This window comes from Cygnus olor, chromosome 16, assembly GCF_009769625.2.
Source record: "Cygnus olor isolate bCygOlo1 chromosome 16, bCygOlo1.pri.v2, whole genome shotgun sequence".
In the NCBI taxonomy this organism is placed as follows: Eukaryota; Metazoa; Chordata; class Aves; order Anseriformes; family Anatidae; genus Cygnus; species Cygnus olor.
In genome coordinates this window covers 14,058,805-14,083,976 of record NC_049184.1, presented here as the reverse complement: position 1 = coordinate 14,083,976, position 25,172 = coordinate 14,058,805, and the positions used below count along the sequence as shown (strand labels likewise).

At 45.5% G+C, this 25,172-nt stretch overlaps 1 protein-coding gene across 1 annotated transcript; it reads left to right on the top strand.

Moving 5' to 3' along the window:
* Positions 1-11,258: 11,258 nt before the first annotated feature.
* On the top strand, positions 11,259-24,301 carry PCMTD2 (protein-L-isoaspartate (D-aspartate) O-methyltransferase domain containing 2). The gene is made up of 7 exons (XM_040575559.1): positions 11,259-11,440; positions 12,274-12,475; positions 14,567-14,899; positions 15,880-15,982; positions 17,765-17,936; positions 18,325-18,448; positions 19,961-24,301. The coding sequence occupies exons 3-7, from the start codon at positions 14,593-14,595 to the stop codon at positions 20,338-20,340; spliced, it is 1,086 nt and encodes a 361-aa protein (XP_040431493.1). The 5' UTR covers positions 11,259-11,440; positions 12,274-12,475; positions 14,567-14,592; the 3' UTR covers positions 20,341-24,301.
* The last annotated feature ends 871 nt before the right edge of the window (positions 24,302-25,172 follow it).

The window sequence follows — 25,172 nt, the reverse complement described above, 5'->3', positions numbered from 1 at the left end:
GATAACAGGAAATGAAAATTCTGTATTTATTATTTATTTAATATTTAAGTCGAAAAAAATGAACTGTGCTCTTGTTGTATATTTATTTTGTCGTTTGTGTGTCGGTTATGTGATGACTGAGTACTTGTTTATGTGAAGGAATACTGTTAATATTTAAATAATAAAGAGTCACATTGAAAGTTATAGCAGGCTACATGTTATTCTGTGAAAATGAATACTGTGATCTACTTTCCTCAGGAAATGTATTTTGCAGACAGAACTTCCTTATGTACTGGCAGGGTTATTTCGTAATAAAACCCAGTTCTGTTTGTGACTTTAGTTCCTATGGTCTTTCTTCGAGCTTCTGCCAATGTCCCCGACGTGTCCCCGAGCAGGGGTCGCATCCTGCACCCCCAGCACTCAGCAGCCCCATGTGAGCAAAGGAGGTGCCGGGGGAGGACGGTGCGCAGGATGGATGCTTTCACCCTCTGGATTTACTAAAAAATCACAAAATTGATCCTTTAGCTTAAAATGCTGGGAGGCGGTTGTTCTTCTCAACAGGATTTCCTCGCTTTTATTTGCCTGGCTCCCAGGCTGTCCTCGTCAAGGAGCGGAGCTGCTTCGCTGGAGAAAGAATCTCGCTTTTGAAGCTGTGGCAATGAAGGGAATTCATCACCGTGCTCTTCGTCGGAGGAGGCATTTCTGAAGTGGCCGAAATTCACTTTAGCTCTGCTGGAGTTGCAGCTTCCGAGGTGAAATAAGGTAAATCACATTAAGGCCGCTTGGAGCTGAGCGAGTCGGGGCAAATGGGAATTTCAGGCAGGTCTGTCATCGAGAAATTCATTTCTCTTATTAAGTGAGCTGAGCCTCCTGGCTGTCCCCGCACAGGGGCACGAGCGGCGCTGGGTCGTGCTGGAGGTTGCGGCAGCGCTGCAACAGCACGGGCATGAAAGGCAGAGTGAAATGGAGGCAGATGGTTAAGGACTGGAGCCAGAGAAACTTGGAGCAAGGTTTTGGGATAGAAACAAGATTCCTTAAAGCCTTTCCTCAAAGATGCACGGCCGTAGTGTTCACTGGAAGCTTTTTTCTCCCTGTCGGGTGTCTGCGAGCTGCAGACTGGGCGAGCGGCAGAGTTTGGGACAGGTTCATGGGGATGGATCCTCCTGGGACTGTGCTGGTGGCTCTTGCTTCATGTCTGTGGGTTCAGGGCTCGCAGGGCAGGCACCTGGCTGCCAGTTCTGCTGCCAGCTCTGCTCCCTCCCTTTGCAGGGCGTGGGCTAATTGCAAAGTGCAAGGCAGGGGGCAATTAGAGCCTTGTAGCCTCAAACGTCTGAGCAAAAACACCCTTGGGAGCAAGGACTGCTGGACAGGAAGCTCCAGGAGCTGGACGTGGACGCTTCTGGGGCTCCACGCCAGAGACACAAAGGTGTCCTGGGACTAGAGCTCCGCATACTTGGCCCCATGCAGCCCAGCATCGTCCCCACCATCCGACCAGCGTCACCAGCAGCTCTCCAGAAAAAAAAAATATATAAATGAGGCTGCCACGTTTCGGGGTGTGAAAGCCACTCCAAACACAAAACCAAAAAATTCGCATCTCAAAGACGTGGGGCTCACCTCCCTCAGGACAAGGTCTCTTTGAGGCTTCGCTGGAGACCTCGTGGAGCTCGTGGGGTCCTGCCCTCTCCACAACGAGCTGCACAACTTAAATGGGAAAAGGGGGCAGACTCGTGTGATGGCACGCCTAAACTGGCTGGCATGGCTTTTTTTCTGAAGGGCATGTCATTGTTTTGGGGGGGTGTTGATAGGCTTTGCACCACGAAGCAGTTCATTGTGCCAATATTTGATGATGATGATCGAGCTAATAGGCACGCTCGCGTGTCCTCTCCTAACGAATTGGCCGTGCTGCATAATGGAGTGGTTGGATTTGTGTTAAATTGCAGCTTTGGGAGCCATCACTGTGAGATGTTATCTTCTCCGAACTGACGTCCTTTATCGCAGGGAAGGGAATTGAATTGGTTTAAGATGGTACACTGTGCGTTTATAGGTGTGCTTAGGAGAGCTCTTAAGCCTCCTCCGACAAGCGGAGGGTGAGAGCTGCACAGCAGAGGAGAGCGGGGCTTTGCTTCAAGGATGAAGGGAAAAGCTCCTTGTCAGCATACGATCGTTTCTAAACATGCCAATAAATCATTGACCAACGAGAGCGTCATTTGGCCTCGCTGATGCCACTGTTAATTGTTAAAAGCTGCTAATGACCCTTCCCTCCGTTCTGCTTAAGCTTCCACATTGACCCAGCCTCTCCTGGAGAGCCACAGGCTCTGGCAAGGGCTTTGGGGGGGAGCAGAAAGGGATTTCTTTCCCAGCCTTGTGCATTATTTCTGATTCTCTTCCCCTAGAGCTCCTCTGGGTGATGTCTCAAGGCTCCCAACCGATGCATGGCCTCCTTTCCATCTGCCTCCTTGCCACCAGGCTGCCCTGTAACACCCAAGCCCCTCGGCAAGCTGTGGTGGTCCTGGCACCACCTGCATCCTGCCCACCCCACCAAAAACCCTCAGCGGACAAGGGGTGATCGTGCACGGTGGCCCCGAGAAAGGCCAGCTATGGTCACATCAAGGGTCCGAAAAGACTGGTGTGGTCGGGATGGGGTGGCCTGCTCCTCCATCAGGTTCTCCACCAGGGAGAGAAGACAACTATGCTTTTTGGCAGGGAATTCACCTCCTTGGGCCCCGAGAAGATGGTGCTGAGGGTGCTGGGGCCACCACAGCCCCCCTGACCAGCACTGAGCCCAGTGGGGCTGGCTGAAGGGCTCTGGCCTGCACTTGGCAATGCACTCACTTCTCCTACACTTGGATGAGGAGATATATCCTGAAACAACCTTCCGCTTTGTACAGCGGGGCTCGTGGGACTGGGGCTGTAGGAAAGCACGCGGATGATGCATTCATCAGACAAATAGCTCTCGTTATTCCAGACGCCTTCACACCCTTCTTTCTGCAGGACAAATACATCACCGACTGCTGTAAAAATGGTACTATCAGATTTAAAGGCATTTTCATCCCTGTCAGCTGGAAAGTATAGCAAGCATTAAAGCCTGCATTCATTTGTAGAACGGCAATGCTCTTTTGTTTGAATGTCAGTGACGATCTGGAGCACCACGAGCCATGAAGAAACAAAGCAAGGACATGCAAACTGCTCAAGATCCAGGACTGGCACCAAGGGTCAGACCACGCCAGGAGGAGCTTGGACACGCTCAGGTTTGGTGTCTGATCCCGCAGCATTGGGGGACATACGGGGACAGACTCAGCCAGACCTGGCCATGGCTAACTCCAGCGCGCCCTTATCGAAGCCACGATGTGCCAAAGCTTTTCCCTGCATCTTCCTGCTCCCAGTGAGTCCCAGAGTCCCCCCAAAATGGCATGAGACCAACTAGTCTGGACCCAAAGGGGGCTACCCTGGACTTTGCACCAGTTTAATGGTGCCGGCCTCAGAGGATTTGGTTTTGGCCCAAAGCTCATCGAGCCCAAGATTGAGAATCAGCTCCTCAGGTTTTGCCATTGCCAGAGGACTCCTCGGGCTTCAGCATTTAATAATCCAGCCCAAGCATGCTGAGGCTGTTCAGCAATTAAATAACATAAATCCAGAAGCTAGATTAATAAACAGTCTAGTCCGTCTAGAGCAGTCTACAGGGTGGAGAGATAAAACTGTAAAATATTTATTACTGGCTCCGGGATGAAGTCATTAATTTAATAACTACCCATTGCTTTCTTCTTGCAGTTGTTAGCAGTCTGGAGGTTACAGAAGATTAGGTGGGAAACTCGCTGCCTCCCCGCTGAGAGGAGCCTTTCCCATGAAAGCCGGAGCCCAGCTCCCATCTGTCACCCTATTACGTCGGAGGTGGTGAATGTATTACCGAAATACAACAAAACCCAAATTTCTGCTGGCCACATGGCAACCCTCCATGAAATTTAATGAGGATGCTGCCCTTTTTGCACGGGGCCATTTCCAACAGCTGTAGAGATGAAGGCAGAAGACCTTCGCCTGCGCTCGCTGGTTGCTGGTGCCTTTGAGCACCGACGCTCCGCTGCCTCTGGTCCTGCAGCGCTGGGAGTGTTGTCAGCTCCCTCCTCTGTGCTTTCTCAGTGGGTTTTCACGTTTTTGTGGGAGGGAACACAGGCATTATTTCGGTCCCTGCTGTGATCTGATATGGGGGAGCATCCAGGACTTAGATATCAGCATCCTCTTTAGAGTGATTATGGACGGAGCCTTCTGATGAGCAAGCTCCCCCGCTGACAACTCCAATCCGCGGCGATGCTGCGGCAAAAGTCGGGTGAGGGGGGTGAGGGAGGGTGCCTGTTTGTGTGTCCTTGGCAGATTTTGTCATTGTTTCACCCGGGGACAGTGAAGAGCTTTCTTTCCAACAAAGTGCCGTGGGGAGGCTGGGTGCGATGCGGGGACGCATGCTCCCGCCAGCTCTGGCTGGCGAGGGACCGAGACGCTGCTGATCTCCCTGCACTGACTGCGGAGGTAACCGAATCGCCTAAATAACTTAATTGAATCATTAGCCTCCTTCGGAAAATAAATAAAATACAACCAGGTGTGTTCTGTGAGTGTGGGGTGCAGACCACCCCACAGCGCACACAGTGACGTGGGTGCAGGCACAGCCAGCCCTGCCAGGGCAGCCTCCAGCTGCAGCATCGTGGGGAGGAACGGCTCCAGCAGCACTTGGCACCTGTCCCTGTCCCTGCCACATGGCACGGCAGGGTGCTGCAGGGCTCCTGGCCAGCTCTGTCCTGGAGGAGCTGCAGGGAGCATTGCCCACGCTCCTGGCTCAGCCGCCAGCCTTGGAGAAGCCCCTTTGCCCCAGGCATCGCTGCATCTCCTAAAGCCTTAGAGGGCAGCAGAGCCACACGGAGCCATACTGAGCAAAGCAGAAACAGGTGGGAGCCCTGAGTGCCTCAAGGAAGGATGAGAGGTTGACTGGAGGGATGGCAGCAATGGGGAAAGGCACCCGTGTGCTCCAAAGCAACAAGGAGCATCTGTAGACCAGCAGCGACGGATGCTGATTTTCAACTCGCAGTTTTTTTTTTGTGGCTGAGGAATGCAGCAAGCACCAAGTAGCCTTGTTTTCAGGTCACACACCAGGTAATCTGTTTGACTCAAATTATTCTCGATGACTGCCTGGGGCAGAAAGCAAAACAACGTCCCTGAAATAATGTTCTGGCTTCTCCGCAAAGGAGACACTCGCATGAGGTTTGCGGGCAGCTCGGAGCAGGCAGGTCTGAAACTGGGTCTCCAGGCACTGGAGATGAGAAGCTCTGGACAGGTGGATGCCTTGGCGAAGACGTTATGCTACGGCTCAGAGACATCAGGCTGTGTTTTAGCATAGGCAGAGTGAGATTTCAGTGGTACCTGAAGCAGGAGGGGAGGGGGAAGGAGAGAGCAAAAATGCTTGTGCACCAGCCAGGCTTCTTTAGTGCAGAACGGCACAACAGACCTGCTAGACATTTCTGTCGCCACCAAAAAAAGTAACAGAGACACTTCTGCAGAGTGCTAACCTCAATTTTCCCTTACAACGGGCTAATTTGCAACTGTCAGCATAAGCATCTTTGTCCTGACCATCCTGTACTCCGGTCCATGTCCAACACGGGCAGGGCTAATGCAGAGGCCCTACCCCGGTATCATGTCATCGCATTACCCTTTCATTTCTCTTATCAACGGCACCAGTCAGTTCCGCTCCTTTTTCCCGGCCGTTATCACAACGAGCCAAGGAAGTGCAGAGCTTCAGCCAGAAGGAAAAAAAAAAAAAAAAAGAACAGGTGAAATTCTGATGTTGTCAGCTAAAATAGTTTCCAGATGAGCTCTGCCCACAAAGAGGCTGAATCTCAGGGATTTGGTTGCCAAATGTTGCATTTGCTCCCCATCCCTCCTCTCGGCTTCCAGCTCAAAGTGGAGCCATGACACTGCAAAGTGTTAATAGAATTAGTTCCCTGCTACAAACTGGTCGCTGGGGCTTGTTAGCTCAATTGTTGATGCTAAATTCTTATCAGAGTCACCTAAAAGAGCACTAATCTAGAAAGGCTGAACTCCCCGCCTGGGAAATTTAATTAAGCCCCAAGTAAAACTGGAAAATCGTTTTGAAAAGAGAAGAGATGAATGCAAAACGGTTTTCATCATTTGACTCTGCATCTTCGCAGTTCAAACCCTCGCCTGTGATTGCAAAGAGAGTTTTGCTGGAGCAAAGGCTGAGTGAAAGGCAAGACGAGACTGATGCTCACCCAGTGAAAACAGAAAAATACTGATTAAGGATTGCTGAGCGCTGGGACCCACAAATGTAAAGGAGCACAATGCCCTTCCAAGTGAAACAGCAATCTCCTTGAGTATGATTGTGTTATGTCTTTGGGTTTATGGATTTGTAACTATTTTCCATTTGCTGTGCAAAAGGACTCGTGCAACTTTCATACTATTTGTTAGAAGACACAGCCAGGTATTAGTACCAGCGTAGGCGGTGCAGTAAGACCTTGTGCGGGATATTGTGGGTGGTTCTGGGACCTGTCTTTGGGAAAACAAAGGATGAATTTACCCTTGAACAGGTGCAGGAAGGACCGGCGGGGTGATTAGCAGAATGGAGAACCTATCTTTGGAGAGGAGATTAAAAGAGCTCGGCTTGTTTAGCCTAGAAAAACAAAGGTTAAGAGGGGATATGATTACTCCTCACAAATACACTCAGGGTGGGAGGAAGGGGAATGATTTAAGATAGAGGATAATGCTGGTGGGAGATCAAATGAAGTGCACCTTGGCCAGGAATATATTCCCATTGGAAACGTGAAGATGCTCTCCTATTGCTGGAGGAAGGGAATTTGGGGAAGGCCTGCTGGCCGGGCAGCCAGTCCCTGTGGTCTTTAAGGGAGATGGAGAAAAGTTGTGGCTGGTGGGGTCTGACATCAATATCAAGAAGAGCTCAAGCACCTTGCTGCTCTATGTCCCCAGCTCTAGGGACTTTCCGTAACTCTTTCTCATCCCCAGAGCAGGTGGTGCAGCCTGGAGACTGCTCCGTCTGCTGGCTGCCTCCGTGCCTTCGACCACGCAGGACTTCATAGCAGCTGCCCTCCTTTCAGCTCCAACGTCTCAGCTAAGTGAGATGAATCCAGGTCTTTATGGGGCCTTTTTTTCCAAGTGGCAGTGGTTATGCACGGGGCAATACAGTGGAAATCAAGACAGATGTGCTTCCTCTTCGTGCAGCAATTACTCACAGAGCCCTTCGATAAGTGAGACAAGAGGAAAGCTTTAGGAGACACAGACGCACATATACCCTCCGCATGGGCAGGAGGATTTCAGGTGATCTGCTGCCAGTCTCTTTGTAGTAATACTTGTGCAAATGCACATGTGCCTGCGTGTATTCCCATGTATGCATGTGTGTGTATGTGTTTATATGTACAAGCTTCTGACCGTGGTGTAGTGCCAAGGTGACTAGAAAAGGCAACAGGCATATTTTGCACAACTTAAAAAAAAAAAAAAAAAAGGAAATGGTGAAAATATAACCCTATAATTTAATGCTCCTCCAGCTCTTAATTTACGTGAGCCATCCTGTCACCCACAAATTGCTGTGTTGACTTAGCCAGCTGCACTGCAAGGCTGCAGGTCAGGCAGAGCTCAGCCTGTTGGCCCCTGGCTGGGCGCGAAAATTAATTGTTACTATTTGCTCTTTCAAATGAATAAAACCATCCCATTTTCACTGACCGTCCCCATGGTGGAATTCAGAAAGTTAATTCACGTTGGCTGGTGTTTTAGAAGTATTTATAAAAGAAATTTGTTTTAAAAAGGAAGGAGGAAACAGTGTAAAGCAGGGAAATCAATACAGGGGAAGCAAGAAAAAGCGATCAGCTCGCCCTCATGAAAACTGCTTGCTCTCAGCAATTAGGGATCTCAGCTAACGAAGGCTGCAGACCTGATCCTTGCTGGTGAGCCTTGGAGCTGGGGGGGATGCCGAGGGGCAAGCGCTGAGCCCCGCAGCAGTGGCCGTGGTGCTGGGGCCACCTGCCGGTGCGGCTGCCGGAGGCGCTGGGTCCCTGGGGTCCCAACCCGACCCTTCTGTTTTCCTAAACGTGGGGATTTTTGCAATAATCCACATTCCCCACATAAGTGGAGAACTACGTGTTCAAAGAACCCAGGGGGGAAAAAGCTCACAGGGGAGCAGAACAAGCAGGTGCCAAGGGGAAAGCTGGGGGTGAAGCCATGCGGCAGCAAAAGCGTGCCTGTGTGGTCACAGCTCTGCCTTACTCTTCTGTTACTCATCCCTCCTATGTTGTGACTTGGGCCAGGTACTGCAGACACACTTCTGAGTTAGAGCTGCAGAAAATAACCCGTCCCTTGGGGGTGCTCATCTTCCTTTAGCCGGCCCCTCCCCAAGGCTGTGTCCTCGGACACATTTGGGGTGCAGGCAACCAGGCAGGGAGGGACTCGTGGCGTGTGTCTTCCCTGGTGCTTCTCCTGGCTCTCTCCTGTAATTCTCTGGAAACAGACGGGCCGCATCTCACAAATCTTGGAAGTGAAAGGCTGTAAAGAATCACAAATACACCTGGGAGGTGCAGCATATTTGGGAATCTCTAAAAAAAACTCCTCGAGCTCTTTCTGGTCTTCTTGGGGTCTTGCTGCCAGAAGAGGTGCTGCCGCTGAATCTCTCTCCCTCAGTAACAGTTTGCTGGGAGGTACAGCAGTGACCCCCATCACCTCTGCCGCTCTCACATCACATCACATCACAGGGAAATTTTTACCCAGCTTTTATTTTAACTATTTTTTCAAGCAGCTCTGCTGGGAAGGGGAGCAGATGCTGAATGGAAGCCCAGGAATCATATGTGTAAGGAGTTTGTCTGTTCTGTGTTTGCAGATTTCAACCGTGTTGCCATTATGCTTGGGTGCTTTTCTTATTAAACAAGACGAGGCAAGCACAATCAACATGTACTGTTTTGGTTGAATCAGCAAGGAGTTCAGTGCTCACTCTCCACAAATAATCCCATTCTCCCAGGCAGCTGTCTTCTGCAAAATGAAAGTGCAGACATCTACAGTATTACCCAGTGCCTGCTTGCACGGAGTCTGCTGTTATCATGTTAATGAAGGGAGCTGAGATAATCACCTTAACGCATAAATACAACTCGGATGCTGATTCACTTTCTCCTATTTGAGTCCAATTTGCCAGGCTATTTCTTTTTTTTCCCCCCACTGCAGGTTTGTTGTGTCTGGAAGGACATCATTTTTTTTTTTTTTTTTTTTTTTTTTTTCCCCCCCACAAATCATCTTCAGACAAATCAAGAAGCCTCTTGTCTAGATGTGGTTATTCCTTCTCATTTCGCAGCCATACACAGTACCAAGACCCTGATCTAAGGCTAGTCCAGACAATTTTGTCTGATCTGCAGCCATGGAGGTCAGACAGATCCCACAGCCTCAGCTGACATCGTGTGGGTCACTTACAGATGAAGAGACACTGTTAGAGGATAATTTCTCTTATTCTGAGATGGGTGAGAGAAATTACCTTTCCCCTATGTTTTGTCAGACCCTGCCAGGTTGGTTACAACCAGAGAAGGAGCCTACATGGTTGGTTATAATTCAAATTATGTGTCTAATGCTCAGGCAGATAATGTGAGGGGACAGGATCTCCCTGCTGCACAAATGGTGAGTCGGATATTGGGGCAGTCTTGCGATAACCCTCCATGTTTCCTACAATCCCCAACCCCTAGAGCCAGGTTAATAAGCATCTCACTTACTTACTTCTCAGCAAATTTCTTTTTCATATCTATGGGTGCCGAAAACAAAGTAATAATAAAAAGTCCTAGCAATCCTAGCAATCCAATCCTTCATAGGCTCAAAATGCAGAATATCAATTAGCCCCCAGAGTAATGCTTTTTCCATGTTCCCATATTTTTTTTTCTTCCAAGCCTGACTAATGATAGCAGAACATCTGGTGTTGGCCATGCTTCACGTGGGAGGCTCAGCTACGGCACGAGGACTGCGTGTGCCAGCCGGAGACTGGCATCTCCCCAGCACCGCCGCTCCCACTGCTCCCGCACCCTAGGGAGCGGATCCGCACCCCAGGGAGCCCCGGTCCCAGCAGGAGCTGGGACAAGGCGCTGTCGCAGCGGGGTGCGCTGCGGAGGCGCCTGGCAGGGCGCGAGGACTGGGAGAGCTGGGTGCTGAGCTCAAAGGGCGGGCGTAGAAAAGAAGCTGAGCCCGAAATTAGGGCAGGGTACAGGGTATGGGATCGGGGGGAAGGCAGCCACAATGGGATGGGGACATGGGCACGGGGCTGTATTTAGACCCAGTCCATATTTAGGCCAGATCTGTGGGTGCAGGCTGTTGGCACAGTCTCTCTTTAGGCCTGGTCTGCCTTTAGGCCTGGCCGGTATCATAGAATCGTGGAATCATCCCCGCTCTGCTGGCCCCACTGGCACTGAGCCCCACTCTGTAGCTCTGCTCCGTCCTGCAGCCCTGGCTGGGGAGGCTCAGCCTGTGCTGAGGCCCAGTTTGTACTTGGGCCTGGTCCATATTTAACTGTGCATGACCTGTAGGGCTGCTCTCCTGGCTTGGTTTGAGGCTAGGTCAGGTCTGTAGGGCCTGTGTGTAGGCCCCACATGCAGGCCCTGTTCGTGCATATGATCATACACAGACCTCATGTGTCAGCCTCAACCAGTCCCATGTACAGGTCCCATACATGGGTCCCATACACAGGCCGCATATAGGGGTCCCTACACAGGTCCCATACACAGACCCCATACATTGGTCCTATACAAGGGTCCCTTACACAGGTCCCATATGCGGGTCCCTACACAGACCCCATACACAGACCCCGTACATTGATCCTATACACAGGTCCCATACGCGGGTCCCTACACAGATCCCATACACAGACCCCATACATTGGTCCTATACACAGGTCCCATACACAGGTCCCATACGCGGGTCCCTGCACAGATCCCATACGCAGACCCCATACATTGGTTCTATACCCGGGTCCCATATGTGGTTCCCATATACAGTCCCCATATACGGGTTGCATACACAGGACCTATATGTGAGTCCCATACACAGGCCCCATACACGGGTCCCTACACAAACCCCATCCCCAGTCCCCATACACGGACCCCGCCCACACCCAGGCCGCATTACAACTCCCCCCACCCCCGCCCCGCAGTGGTACAGCCCTCTCCCCGCGCCTCTCCCCCATGGCACAGCCCCGGCAGCCCCGCTCCCCCTCCGGCTCGCAGTGGTACGCCCCACGCCCCCCTCCCCAGGCCGGTGGGGCGGGCCGCGCGTGCGCAGTGCGCGGCTGGCGCTCAGCTGGGCTCTGTTTACAGCGGCGGGGCCGGGGGGGCCCGGCGGGGTCAGAGCCCGGGGGTGGGGGTCGGGGGCGTCCCGGCCTCGGCTCGGCTCGGCTCGGCTCGGCTCGGCTCGGCTCTCACAGCCTGCGCCTGTGGAGGTCGGGGGACGATGGGGGAGGGGGGTGCTTAATTGGGTGAGGGGGTCGTAATTTGGGGTGGAGGGGTCGTAATTTGGGGTGAGGGGGTCCTAATTTGGAGGGGGGGGGGTCCTAATTTGGGGGGTGTCGTCACTTGGGGTGTGTGTGGGGGGTCATAATCTGGTGTGAGGGTTCGTAATTTGGGATGGGGGGTCTTAATTGGGGGGGGAGACTTAATTTGGAGGGGGTTGTAATTTGGTGGGGGGTTAATTTGGTGGGGGGTCTTAATTTGGGGAGAGGGGTCTTAATTTGTGGTGGGGGTGTCTTTTGGGGTGGGGGGGTCATAATTTGGTGTGAGGATTCGTAATTTAGGATGGGAGGGTCGTAGTTTGGGGTGGGGGGTTATAATTTGGAGTGTGGAGGGTCTTAATTTGGGGTGGAGGGTCTTAATTTGGCTAGTTTGTAATTTGGTGTGGGGTTAATTTGGTGGGGGGGGTCTTAATTTGGGACGGGGGGTTGTAATTTGGGGTGAGGGGTTCTTACTTGGGTGGGGGGGTTAATTTGGGGTGGGGTCTTGATTTGGTGGGGGTTTGTAATTTGGGGTGAGGGGTTTTTGATTGGGTGGCGGGTTAATTTGGTGGGGGAGTTTCTTAATCTGGGCTGTGGGGTTCTGTGGGCTGCCCTGGGGCTCTGCCGGGGTGAGGAGTTGTGTTGGTGGGCCTTGTGCATTGTACTGGGGCTGCTGCCGCGCATCTGCTGCTCCCTGCTTTGTAACAAACCGCTTTAATTTCATTGTTCTGTTTCAGGCGTCTGAACGCAGCCGCTCATGTCAGCCTCGTTTGTTTGTTTTTAAGGAGGAAGATGGCAACAGGCAACTGAAGGGATGCTTCAGCGCTGGAAGGCGGCTTGATTTGGTACCTGTACTGTGATCTGTGATCATCGTATCTGCACGTGAGCTTCATGCCTGCTCAGAGCTGTGGAATTCAGCGTTTGGCCAGAGGAGTGTGAAAAGTGCAACTGTGCAAAGTGTGGATGGAGAGGATCTCGTTTTAAAAGGTTTGTTACGAGTAAATCGTGCTCCAAGTCTATGTGCTCTCTCCTAATTAGAAGGAGGCAACACAATTAAACAAAAACGTGGAATTACTTGAGGAGGAATTTGAGTGAGTCAGTTCTGTGTTTTGCTTATGAAACATTCATTTTATTGGAAGGCAACTAGTGTTCAGTAAAAGTAGTAATTTCAGAAATAACTGACACCTGTTACAGCTTGGATATTTCTTGATCCCATTAGAAAATGTCTGCTACTTGTAGAACGTGGAAGAACGGTTGTTGATCACAAAGCTGAGCTAAAACCAGGTCGGACCCGTTGTCCCAGTGGGGATTGCATACACTGGGAGGAATTTGATTGGCATCCGAAGTGGAACGTCGTTAAAGACTGGGGATTTATGCTTTAAATCTGAAAACGCAGATTTTAATTGCAGGAAGAGCTTAAGTGGAAAAAAGAAGCAAGTGTAGGAACTAAACGTACAACAGGTCAAGGGAATTAACACCTTCAGGGAAGAGAGTATTTTAATGCAGTGTTAGAGAGAGTGTGTTAAAGACAAAAGCAGTCCTCAGTGTGCAGTTGCAGTTTGATGATTTGTATATAAGAGGGGAAAAAACTTGAATTGGCTGATGAACCCACCTAAGTCTTAAATTTGTGGTGTTTCCACTGTGAAGTAATACAGCACAGTAGTTTTCTGTAGAGAAACTGAAGGAGTTACAATAGAGAGGCAAAGGGAGGCTTTTTTTTTTAAGTTGTATTAATAGTCTAAAACTGGATTGATATGTTTGAGACAAGAATGTATTAAAAACTGGCTCGAGTTCCCTGTCGAAGCATGTGTTGTTTTGTGTGTCTCAACAGCAGGTAGTCAGGATGGTATGTTATTTGAGTAACAGTGAAACTTTCTTAGATTCCTGCAGGGTTCTTTTGTTTCCTCTGAAAATGAAAGTGTACAATTTGCTCTCTGCTGAATGTAACAAATAAGCCCCAACAATTTAGCTGTAGGCAGATCTTCTGATCCCAGGAATGAATTCTAAAGCTGCTGCTTCTGTGGTTATTATTGTGAGCTACGAAAGGCATTGTAAATAAATGCATTTAAAAAAAAAAAAAGTTGTGCTTTCTGAAAAGGGATTTTTTTGTAGGTGGGGTTAGGGGAAGGAAAGCTAGAAGAATTCAGAGTAATAAGTTCTTTTGTGTTCTTCTCCCTGTATATTTTCTTCTTTAAAACCTGCAGATACTGTACTGCATGAAGCATATATCTCTACTTAGTGTTCTGCACGGTCAAGGGGGGTGCTCGCTTTTCTTTCCCTCACATCACGGGGTCTGAACTTGATGCTGGAGATGACAGGAAAATCAGAAGTGTTTGTACTTCTTAAATCTGTGTTACTGAAGTGTTTTCAGATTGGGGGCTAGCTCATCTAGGACTTCGGAGGACCTAAAAAATTCCGCTGGCTTCAGTGAAACTTCTCTCTGCAGTTGCTGTCCCTGTCGTTGTCCTTTACTGATGACGATGGTGCCAGCTGTGAAGATGAGCTGTGTGGAAGTACATTTGCTAAAGAGAGGAAGCTTGTGCTTATGTCTAGGCCAGAGGTTTTTAACCTCCATGAACCCCAAATCCTGATGTTTTCTTTGAATGTGCAACTGGAGATTTTCCGGTTCTCCCTGCTTGTCTCATAATTTCCTCTTAACACTCTTGAAAATAAGTCTGCATGTGGCAAGAGCTCTGGCAGGGAAGCCAGACTTGCATTATTGCTCGGATTTGCAATGAAGAATGACCTATAAGCATAACAGCTAGAATAATCTGTTATGTAAAAGGGTTCAGTGGAACAGCTGACACACTCGTAACGTGTTGCTGTTGTATTAAGACAGGCGTTGCACATCTGAATTGTCTATTATGATTTTCCCTGCTAGTGTCAGGTACTAGATGCCAGATCTGCTGCGTTTTGTTCTTCGTTGTTTGACAGGGCAGGGTGGTGGTGGTAATGTTTTTCTGCTGCTTCTTGTCCTTCATGTACCTAAAGGTCTCTCTCAAAGGACTTCATATGCAGCAGCATAACTTAGCATTCAAATGCATGCTCTATACCTCACCTTTCCTTTTTCTTGTTTAGTTTTAGTGTTTACAGAACACTTGAAGATGGGAGGTGCAGTGAGTGCAGGAGAAGACAATGATGAGTTAATTGATAACCTGAAGGAGGCACAATATATCCGGACAGAACTGGTAGAGCAGGCATTCCGTGCCATTGATCGAGCAGACTACTACCTGGAAGAGTTCAAAGACAATGCCTACAAGGACTTGGCGTGGAAGCATGGAAATATTCATCTTTCAGCACCCTGCATTTACTCTGAGGTGATGGAAGCTTTGGATCTGCAACCTGGGCTGTCGTTTTTGAATCTTGGCAGTGGCACTGGCTATCTGAGTTCTATGGTTGGACTCATCTTGGGTAAATACCTTTTCAATCATGTTAACTACTTTCATTAGTTCCAATTTCAAAAGTTTTTTTTGATTTTTAAGAGGGAAGCGTTCTTCAATTAATGAAACAAAATGTTAGTAAAGTAAACAGTGCACTAATCCAGCTGGCCAATTTATCAGGATTCTTGCAGCCTTCTTTCTGGAACTGGATGGTGTCCAGATTTTTGTGGCAAGTTGGAGCAGGCAGCAGTGAAGGTACACGGGTGGCTTTAGTAGATTCCCACAGGACTGGGCGCAAACTTGGGTTTGTTGCCAGTTAACTGAGATCCAGTTTTGGTTCTTATCAACATATAGGTGGGAACAGCTTGTGGAAGAGCAGTTAGTGCATCAGAACTGGCTTTGTGACTGCATCTACAGTAGGTACGAAGTGTCAAAGAACAATCTTATAATTGCAGCTTGCCCTGAAGTATTTCTGGAGTATTTTTGAAGTGATCAATTCAGTTCTGAATAAAAAGCATGAGTGATAAATAACATCTGTTTTTTCCAATTTATTTTTGTTGTTAATTGAGGTATAATTTGTGGTCACTCTTCCTGTTTCCTTGGATGTATTGATTTTTAGTATATCAACAAGGAGGTATAAAATAATATATTTCTGAGGGCTTTATTAAAACATGCAGGCTATTCTACACGTGCAGGTTTTTTCTAGGTGGTCAGTTTTACGACAATAGTATTTCTTCACTGTTGGTGTTCTCGTCCTCCAGAGGAATTTCCTGCGTAGTTAAGACCAAATGATTCAAACTGTTGCAAAACACCTTTATTTGCTGACAGGAGCTGCGAGTGTAGGGTTGCACTTCCCATTGTAGTAGTAAAACATCTGGCCCTACACAAGCACTGACTGACACTCAAGGAGTAATCTGATACAGGAAGTGACTGAAGCTGTGTTCAATTCTGCTGGATTTTGTGTTGTTGCCTGTTAGCATTACCTGTTGCCTGTTTCTTCGAAATTTTCAGGTCCTTTTGGTGTTAACCATGGCGTGGAGCTCCATTCCGATGTGATTGAATATGCAAAGCAGAAATTGGACTTCTTCATCAAAACAAGCGACAGCTTTGACAAGTAAGAACGTTGAATGCCTGTTCAGTTTCATTTTGTGTGCTTGGCTGTAGTCGTGGCAGTTCTTGCTCCCATGTGGCAGCTCTGGATTCAGGGTAATGTGAGGATCCTGGCTCCTTAGGCTTGCTGAGCTTCAGTGTGTGACCTTCTAAGCTGATGTGTGTTTGGGGGGTGGTGGTGGTCAGAAATCGCTGTGGTGTTTTCAACAGCAGTTCTGATGGTGCAGAGCTTAGAACAAGCTGAAAAGGGTTGCTTATTTTAAAATGCAATTGCAGGTAACAACTTGAAACCCACAAATGACAGTAATAGTTATGTTTGTGATCTGAGAGCATGCGTGGTTATTCAGAAAAATATGAACTGATTTTTGTGGTGACCTAATGTGTCTTATCTGAGAAGAAGAAAAATGGTATTTTAAAACAGGAGGGTATTTTTATAGTGATTAAGTTAGTACTAAAGCTGCTTGGGATTTGATTTATGTTCTTTCTTACAACATCCATTCTGCTGCTGTCAAAAGTAATAACTTTCTAGCAAGATAACCACTGCCAAAAGCAACCTCAGCAATGAAAGTTGTAGCTGTCATATTTTTGGATCTGTCTCACAGTTTGTTCAGACATGGAAGTTAAATATCTCTGGCTACCTGGAAGTCATCTTGTTGTGGGAGGAAGAAAATTAGTCTTTAAATGCTGGAATTTAAACTATTCCATTTTGAAATTGCTGTTACTGCAGTACTGGAAAGCTGCCGATGAAAGGGCTGTATTTTCCTGATGTTGGCAACCGACTGAAATTTTTCTGCGTGGAAGGTGCTTGCACATTGATGACCCCACCTCCCCAGAGAGTCACATTGCTATTGTTTGAACAGGTGTTTTTAAGGGAGGCTTTTCTCTTCTCTCCAGACAAGTAAAAGCAAAAGTCAGCTGAATTCAGAAATCAACATGACTGGAAAATTGGCATTGCTGAGAGAAGTGGCTGCTGAGTTATTATGCTGCTAAAACACCTCGTGTAGGAACTGTTAGCCAGCTGCTAGGAATGTCTAGCATGCTTGGCAAAAGCAAAAAGCTTCAGGAAGTATTTAGGAATAAGTAGGTGCTACACTGAGGTGCCTCTCAAGATGCTGGTAGAAAAATGGATATGTTTTACAACTTCTATCAAGGTCAGCTCTGAAATGTAGAGCTTAAAGCTTATGTAGATTAGAGCATGTAAGAAAAACAGAAGCGTCATAAAATTACTCGTTTTGCTTCTAAACTAAATCAGAAATTCAATGGACAAAAATTCCTTATGAAGGATGAAATCAAGCTGCTTTTGAAGCTAATGGCAAAGCTCCCATTGGCTTCAGCACATATATTTCTGAAGCATCAAGCTTCCCCAGAACATCTGAAAACCATATAAAAGGTTTTGAAAATGCCAAACAACTGGTACAGTAGTCCTCGAGACTTCTACATTTAGAATTGCAGGCCAAATGTTTATCTTTAGATATTATAACTGAGTCAGCATTAGCTAACTGAAAATAGCTACTTCTGAAGTTATATGCAAATCAGGTGTGAAATCTTGCATCAATACCCTTTGGAAATTTTTATCTATGAGTTCTCACCTTAAGGTTTTTGTGGTTTCAGGATTTCCAGCTGTGGTCTGTTCTGGCAATCCCTAGAATACAAGGGCTTGGGAGGAAAAATGCCATGAAACATTTTTTTGAGTATTCTTCATTCTCATTTTTTCCAGAATCATGAAAGTAATTCATTTGATATATTGTAATATTCCTGTATGATACACAATCTTCTTAATTTTCAGATTTGAATTTTGTGAGCCGTCATTTGTTACCGGCAATTGTTTAGAGATTTCCCCGGACTGTACTCAGTATGACCGTGTTTACTGTGGTGCTGGAGTACAGAAGGAACACGAAGACTACATGAAGAACCTGTTGAAAGTTGGGGGAATTCTTGTCATGCCTCTAGAAGAGAAGGTTGAGTGCCTTTCTACTCATGTTCTTCTTCCAGTTACTTTTAATTCTGATTTCAGTCAATAGCTCTTCCTTCAGTTTGCACTTCTTACCGCTTCTTTTGGTTCAGAACTGGGAGAGAAGTGGGAAAGCTGGGTGACCCAAACTGCCAGTGTACATATTCTGTGCATATGCATATTCAAGGGAAAAAGATACTTGGGGCCAGTCCCATCAGGAGTTCTGAATTTTCTGGAGGGGGGGGAAAAAAGTGATCCCTCTTTTACTATCTAATTTTTTACTATTACAGTTTCTAGTACTTTAACCACTTGTCCAGGTAGAGGAGTTGTTTTTTTCTGTTTAAAAAATCTAATTAGTTCACACACAGAAAAATAACATCCTTGTTTTGGTTTAGTTAACTAAGATAACTCGTACTGGTCCTTCTGCCTGGGAAACCAAGAAGATTCTTGCTGTTTCTTTTGCTCCTTTGATTCAGCCCAACCACGCAGATTCAGGAAAATCAAGGCTTGTTCACTTGCGTGAGTACAAAAGTCCTTGGCTATGGGGGAGATTTTGTCTGCTCTTTGTTCATAAGATGCATCTTGCTTCCTTGTTCTTAACATTGCTATCAATCCTTTCCATAAAAATTACTCCATCTGCTTCCTTCTTTGAACAGTCTTTAAGACTCCTCTGTTGGATCCCAGTCTATCTTGGAGTCTATCTGCTGCTAGAATCAGAATTGCATAATTAAAATTCTAAATATAAATGACCTGTTGTGAAATTGTACCTAAGCTTCATGGGGTATTTGGTCATTGTCTTTGCATGTTCAGACATCTTTCAGTCTGGAATCATGTACTGTCACAGTTCTCAGGCACTGTGCCATGGTGATGGAAAATACATGGGCAGTACCTGTGAACAAACATCCCCTACCCAAAGGCTCTCACTGCCCAGCAGTTAAGAGTAATCCTGAACCCGGAACACTTGAGAGAAGTAAATTGTGCAATTCCTGGTTCGTTGTTTGAAATGCAGTCATATGCAATGGCCTCAATCTTCAGATTAAGACTGTGTTGTAGAGAGGCCTCTTAAGAATGCATGAAGACAAAGATACTCATGAAGAGATTAGTCAGGCTTTGTTCTTATTCTGGAAAGGTGTCTTTGTGTGACAAAAAGCACCTCAGTAAGCAGTCCGTACAGTACCATAAAGTCCACTAAGAATGTGTTTGAGCATATTTTTTATGGTGTCTTTGTAGAGAGACCTGCATTTATTACATGCTGGGTTTTTTTCTGATTCCTTCATCCAGATTCATCCAGATCACAAGAATGCTTGCTTTTCACTTGAAGATGGTTTTGATTTTTTTTTAGCATATAGATGTATACATTAGTATATTACTTTTTTTGTACTGCGTGGATTATGTTCTGCACTTATTTGCTGCCAGTATATAAATGCATAAGACAGTAGTCTTCCAAGCCGTTAATGTGGAAAGTATTTTTTAATACAATAACTTGATGTTTGCTTCTAAAGTTATTTTTACCAATAGATTTCCAACCAGTCTTCACCCCTTAAGTCTGAAGCAGTCTTTGAAGAGCATAAATAGTACTCGTTTTGTAAAAGAACAACTTGGCAAAGCTGAAATAACTTCACAATAGGGAAGTCATTGTGTGGAAGAGTTAAATAGACTTCACTTCTAGTTATCTACAATAGGAAAATATATTGGTTATTAACTAGTCACAGTATCAGTCCTTAAATCTACATTTTTATAATCTTTAAGATTTGTATATTAAAATAATTGTGAGGACTTGACATCAAGACACACAACTCTTCTTTCATCCCATTCTTTCTCTCCAGTTAATGAGAGAAATGCGTAATTAAATTTTGTTTGGAAAGTTACAATACAGTTTATCGGAGTTGACAGGAGCTGAATAGAGCTGTTTTCGAAATCGCAGCAGGGAATTCAAGTGGCCTGATTTAATCTGAGCAAATGCAGCTTTTCCTCTGAGTGCTCTTGAGGGGAATTTCTCTGTATCTGTTCATGGTTTTCATTTTGTTTTAGCCCCAGTGGCTGTTCGCAGCCTCCAGGATCTGGCTCGCATAGCCATCCGAGGAACCATTAAAAAAATTATACATCAAGAAACAATGAGCAAAAATGGAAATGGGCTGAAGAACCCCCCAAGATTTAAACGAAGACGTGTGCGTCGCCGTCGCATGGAAACTATTGTTTTCTTGGACAAAGAGGTCTTCGCTAGTCGTATCTCCAACCCATCAGATGATAACAACTGTGAGGAGCTCGAGGATGAGAGACGAGAAGAGGAGGAAACCAAACCCTCTGAACTAAAGCCAGATCCCCCTGTAAACTTTCTGAGGGAAAAGGTCTTGAGTTTGCCTTTGCCTGATCCCTTGAAATATTACCTGCTTTATTACAGGGAAAAGTAACTTGTTCTAGAAAGTGGGGAGTAGGCAGAAAATAAAGTACTACTTAGGGCTTGACAAATGCATACCACTTGCTTGCCTGCTAATGTGACCACCCAAGGCAGTAGGCTAGCTGGGGAATGTGGCTGCTGTATACTTAAACATTATAGCTTTTTTTTTTAAGTTTCCTCTTTCTTCTTGGTTGTGTGCTATAGTTTGATCCTGCAGCAGGGATTCCTTAGGAAGCAAGTTGGTGAAATGCTTGGCTGCTTACAGAAAGGAGGATTTAATTCCCTGAAACTAACTGCAGAGAGATGTTCTAAAAATCTCACGGCTGCTCTACCGAATTGCAGTTTTTAAATATTCTTATACTCTTAAGCAGTTCCCTGAAGACCTTTGCTGTCTCTGCACTCTACCGCTCAACCTGTCATGTATTTACCGTGGCGTGTGTTTAATGGAGGGTGAAGATTATTAGTAAAAAGCTGACCCAGTAAATCTTTTTCTTCCAGAAACGTGAAAAAGCACAACTTTTATGGATAAGAAAGAAAAGAATATTTGGTGTTACTCTTGAGGCATCCAGGTTTTGAATGCAGAAGGAAAGCATCAGCTCCCCTTTGGTTGGTCTCAGTTTTGCTTTTAAACAATATATCAGTTTTCAGTAAAAGGTAGAAATGTTTTACAGAAAATTGGTTTGATTAATGAGAAACACCTCTTTTAGTGAATTACAGTTTAATGAGATGTGAAGCTTTCTTTTAAAGCCGTGGAGTCAGGTGAGGAGTTGTGAAGCTGATTAGCTTTGACAGGATGCTCGTGTAGTCAGGGTTGTGAGTGTAGTCTCTGGAAATCTTTACAGAGTAATTCTGAATGGGGACGAGGGTAGAGAGGAGATGCGTAGGAGAGTTTGTGACTATTGCCTGTAAAAGCAGAATCTGTAGATTTTGCAGTAAGTGTGAGAACTTGCGTCTGTTGGGCTGAACAGAGCGGAGTGCAGGGCTCCAGCCTGGGCAGAGTGGCTTGTGCCCTGGGAAATCAGCCAAGCGTAGTTTTGTGGAGGGTAAATGGAAACTGCCTAGAAAGCCAAATCGATGCAGTTTGTAGATGTTCCTTTGTGCGCCCCGCCATAGCAAGGTGGCTAGAAGACAGCTCGTGTACATCTAATCCATATACAGTAGGTGGAAGGGGTTTGATTGTCTCAGTAGTTTTTATTCCTGCAGCGATGAAATAGATGCTTTACCAGACTTGCATAGAAGGACTTTACAGTCTGCAGTTTTGTGGGTGTAGACTTTTAATTTTTATTCCCCATTCCTCCTGTAATGCTGATGGAAGGAGATACTGTGTTTGGAAGGGGAAGTTGACTTGGTTCAGCCTGTTTGAAAAATCTACTTAAATCAGCATAGGCTGGAAAGAAACCTTTAAGCCTGTGTTGATGAGTAGTACTCCTAAACCTGGGAGTAAAAAAACAAAGCAAACCCTCAGTAGATAACAAAGCTGTTTAAGAAAAGGGTTGGCCCATCAAAGCACTTAAGGTGGTATCACTTTGATACCTGTTTTGAAGCTGTCTCCTCAGTTTCCGAGGAGGAATGAATGAAGACTGTCTTGCCAAAAATGTGCTGGGTGTTCAGTTAATGGTACTGAGTTGCACAACTTGTTTAACAATAGTGTTTCAAAGTTCTATGCAGCTTTGAAATTGTACAGATAACTCTCGTACATCTAAGCCCAAGCTGGAGAACTCTTCCTTGCTTAATAGGCTTTTTTTGTCTTCTAGAATATTATCTGATCAGAGTCATGTGGCTGGTGGCCATGTGATATGAAAGAGTCATAGGCTGTATTTTGCCTCTAGTTTCCTAAGTCTTCACCTCTGTTCTAAATGGTACCCCAAGCTATCCTGCTCCCTCAGGTTTTTGTTTGTGCATTTGGAATGGGGCAGTTATGTGGCCACTGAGCTGATGGTTTCCTGCAAACTTGCAAGTACCCATCTTGTAAATCTGGCAACCACAATGAATTTTTTTTCATATTCAGGATTTTCATCCACAGGGTGATAAATGGAGTTGTAATCAAATCTATATAGAGTTTCTTTGTGCCTCCCCAAAGACTATCATCTCTGCAGGTGTTAGGCATTTCTGCTTAATAGCTGTCCTACCAGGTGGGCACCTTTCTGTATTGTGGCACAATTTACATGTCTCTGCATACTAAGTACAGGGGGCTTCTTACTTTTGGCTAGCAGGTTACCTTTTGGTTTATCAATTGCAGAGTTTTTCATGGAGGTTGTGAAGAAGTTACTTTAAAAAGAGACTTTTAAAGTTCAGGTCATGTTAGTAAACCTTGCTGAGATAGTGTTAAAGCTGACTGTTTGAGGAAGAATCTTTTGTTTAGCCCTCTTTGATTTTTTTTTTTTTAACCACACCCCATCCCCCAATTTTAAAAGATATTTTGTCAGATTTTTCACCAGATTTGCCTTTTTATTACATTTGCTAGATTTTTGTAGTCTTCTGTAAAATGCATAAAATACTGCTATTTTTCCTGGATACGGTTAAGTAAATATATATACAGGAAATGTATGTTCTGGGTTGTCAGATTGTCCCCTTGTCCAAAAAAAACCACAGATCCAAACAAACCTATAGTAGAATTTTTCTGTGTAATAAACTTGTGAAGTAGTATTGCTTATAGTGTATAAATGAAGGGGAACCATAAATGCATTTTTCCCTGTGCACAAGCATTTGCACTGTAGTTTTGTATGCGTTTTTAGCAGAGTAATTGTAGTATAATTGTTTTTGTATAGCCTGTAAGCTCTCTAGGAATTTTATCTGCTTTGACTGTTTCTTTTTGTTTTAAGTAATTTCTACTTCAATTGTATCTGACTCCTTTTAGGTTTGATAGTGCAGTAAACTTGCAAAAAGAAACGAACTTCAAACTGCTTTAATCATTAGTGTGTAAGCTGAAAAATCTGTGTATAGAAACAAGTTAAATTGGCCTGAGGCATGCAAAAGTGTTACACCATTTAAAAACTTTCATTAGTAAGTGTTTCTGTATCAATAAATTCAGTAAAGACTTTTTAGCCTTCTTAACATGGCTTTGCATCGTGTTGTGATTAGAATACTTTGTAGATAAGTGCTTATTTCCATAATTGAAGGTTAAGATGCTAGAACACTAGAAAAAGCACTTAATAATATGGTGCAGGTGCGTAGTTTTAGATGAACTTAGAATATAATGAAAAGAAACCTGCCCATCTGATGATTTCCAAATCCTTATGTAGTGGACTTGTGCAAGATGTGTTTTGGAATCAGTGTACACAGCACTGATCTTGATTTTAATAGAAAAGAGAGCTCACTTACCCAGCCGATAGGCTTGTAGACAACAGAGACATCAAGAGGTCATCAGGTCTGTTCCTCTGCTTTGAGACAAGATCACCAAAAGCAAACACGACAGTACCTTGTTTAATGCATTCTGAACTACCGCCATTTCTGCAATTCCCCTTTCGTCTCCTATGCTGTTTCAGTGCTTAATTAATGCAGATTTTAGGAGCTAGTTTCAAAGCTTTCTTCTGATAATACTGAGAATAATGCTTCAGCTGTAATAGAAAGCTGTTCATAATAGCAAATCCAGCTGTTGCCAATTAAATGTCTGTTCACCTTTATTCCATGTGATAGTTCTTTGTAGACTGTTTCTTCCTGTTGTCTGTCTGTATGATAGATGTCTTTCTACAAGCTATAAAACGAGCCTAGTACAGTGTTAATGCATTCCTTCACATGATGCTTGCTAGAAGAAAAAATCCTGTCCTGTTTTGGAAAGCCATGGATGTGTCACATCAAGTAGATTAAATTTGTCAAGACAGGTAACGTTTATATTCACTTCCTACTGAAAAACACATCGCAGTTCCCTGGGAAGTAGTGAACTCTTCAGGGGGTGTACTCTTATGAAATCTTTTTGCTGGGACAGAAGTGATAGTTAAAAACAAGGGTGCTTAAAAGAAAAAGCAACACCCACATAAGCAAAAAAAAAAACCAACAACAAAACAAGAACAACAAAACTCTTCCTTGTGTTCTTCCAGTGTGGAAAAAGCCTTTCCAGCGCAGGCTGCAACTGCTGAAGCACGGGATGCAAGTATTAACTTTTGTTCTTGTCATTTAGGAGTTAACTCTTGTTTTTTCTTCAGACCTGCACACTCCTTTTTTTTAAACAATTTGTCATGTTGTTGGAAAATAAAATGAATTGATGCAAATGAAAGGGAACTGTGATCATTAGCGTTTTGTAACATCTCACAAACATCCCGTTTGTCATGAAGGGGAGATAAGGTAGAAGAGGAATGCTCCAACTTCAAGTGAAGATTGCTCCTAAGTAGATTTGGGTTGCAGAACTTGCCTTTATGTACTCAAATGTACACCCTGTTGTATGGCCATTATTAAATCTGATGACTTTGCCAAATATCCGTATCCCACAAAAGAAGTAAATACCCATCAATCCATCTGGAAGCTGTCATCAACTGCACAACCAGGCCCTGGACATTGCAAAGACAAGTGCATGTAGAAACATGACTGATGCATAGCCCAGTTCTCTTAACATTATAAAGAAACCTGGAAGGGAATGAATGTGTTTTGCAGGTGGTTGATTTAGAGCTCATAGTTCATGCAGCCGGACATAATTGGAGGCAGAGGGCAGAAGTGTTGTATTTGTGAAGCATCCAACTGTGCAACAGAAGATGGCGAATTTCATAAATGCTGAAACACGGTTAGAAGAGTGGTTTTGCTTATTTTCCTAGAAATACTTGTAGAGCACTCCTAGGTAGTTATCCTGTCCTAACAGAGTTCATGTTTTGGAAACAGATGGTCCGGGGACCAGAGCGGAAGACAATATGACTT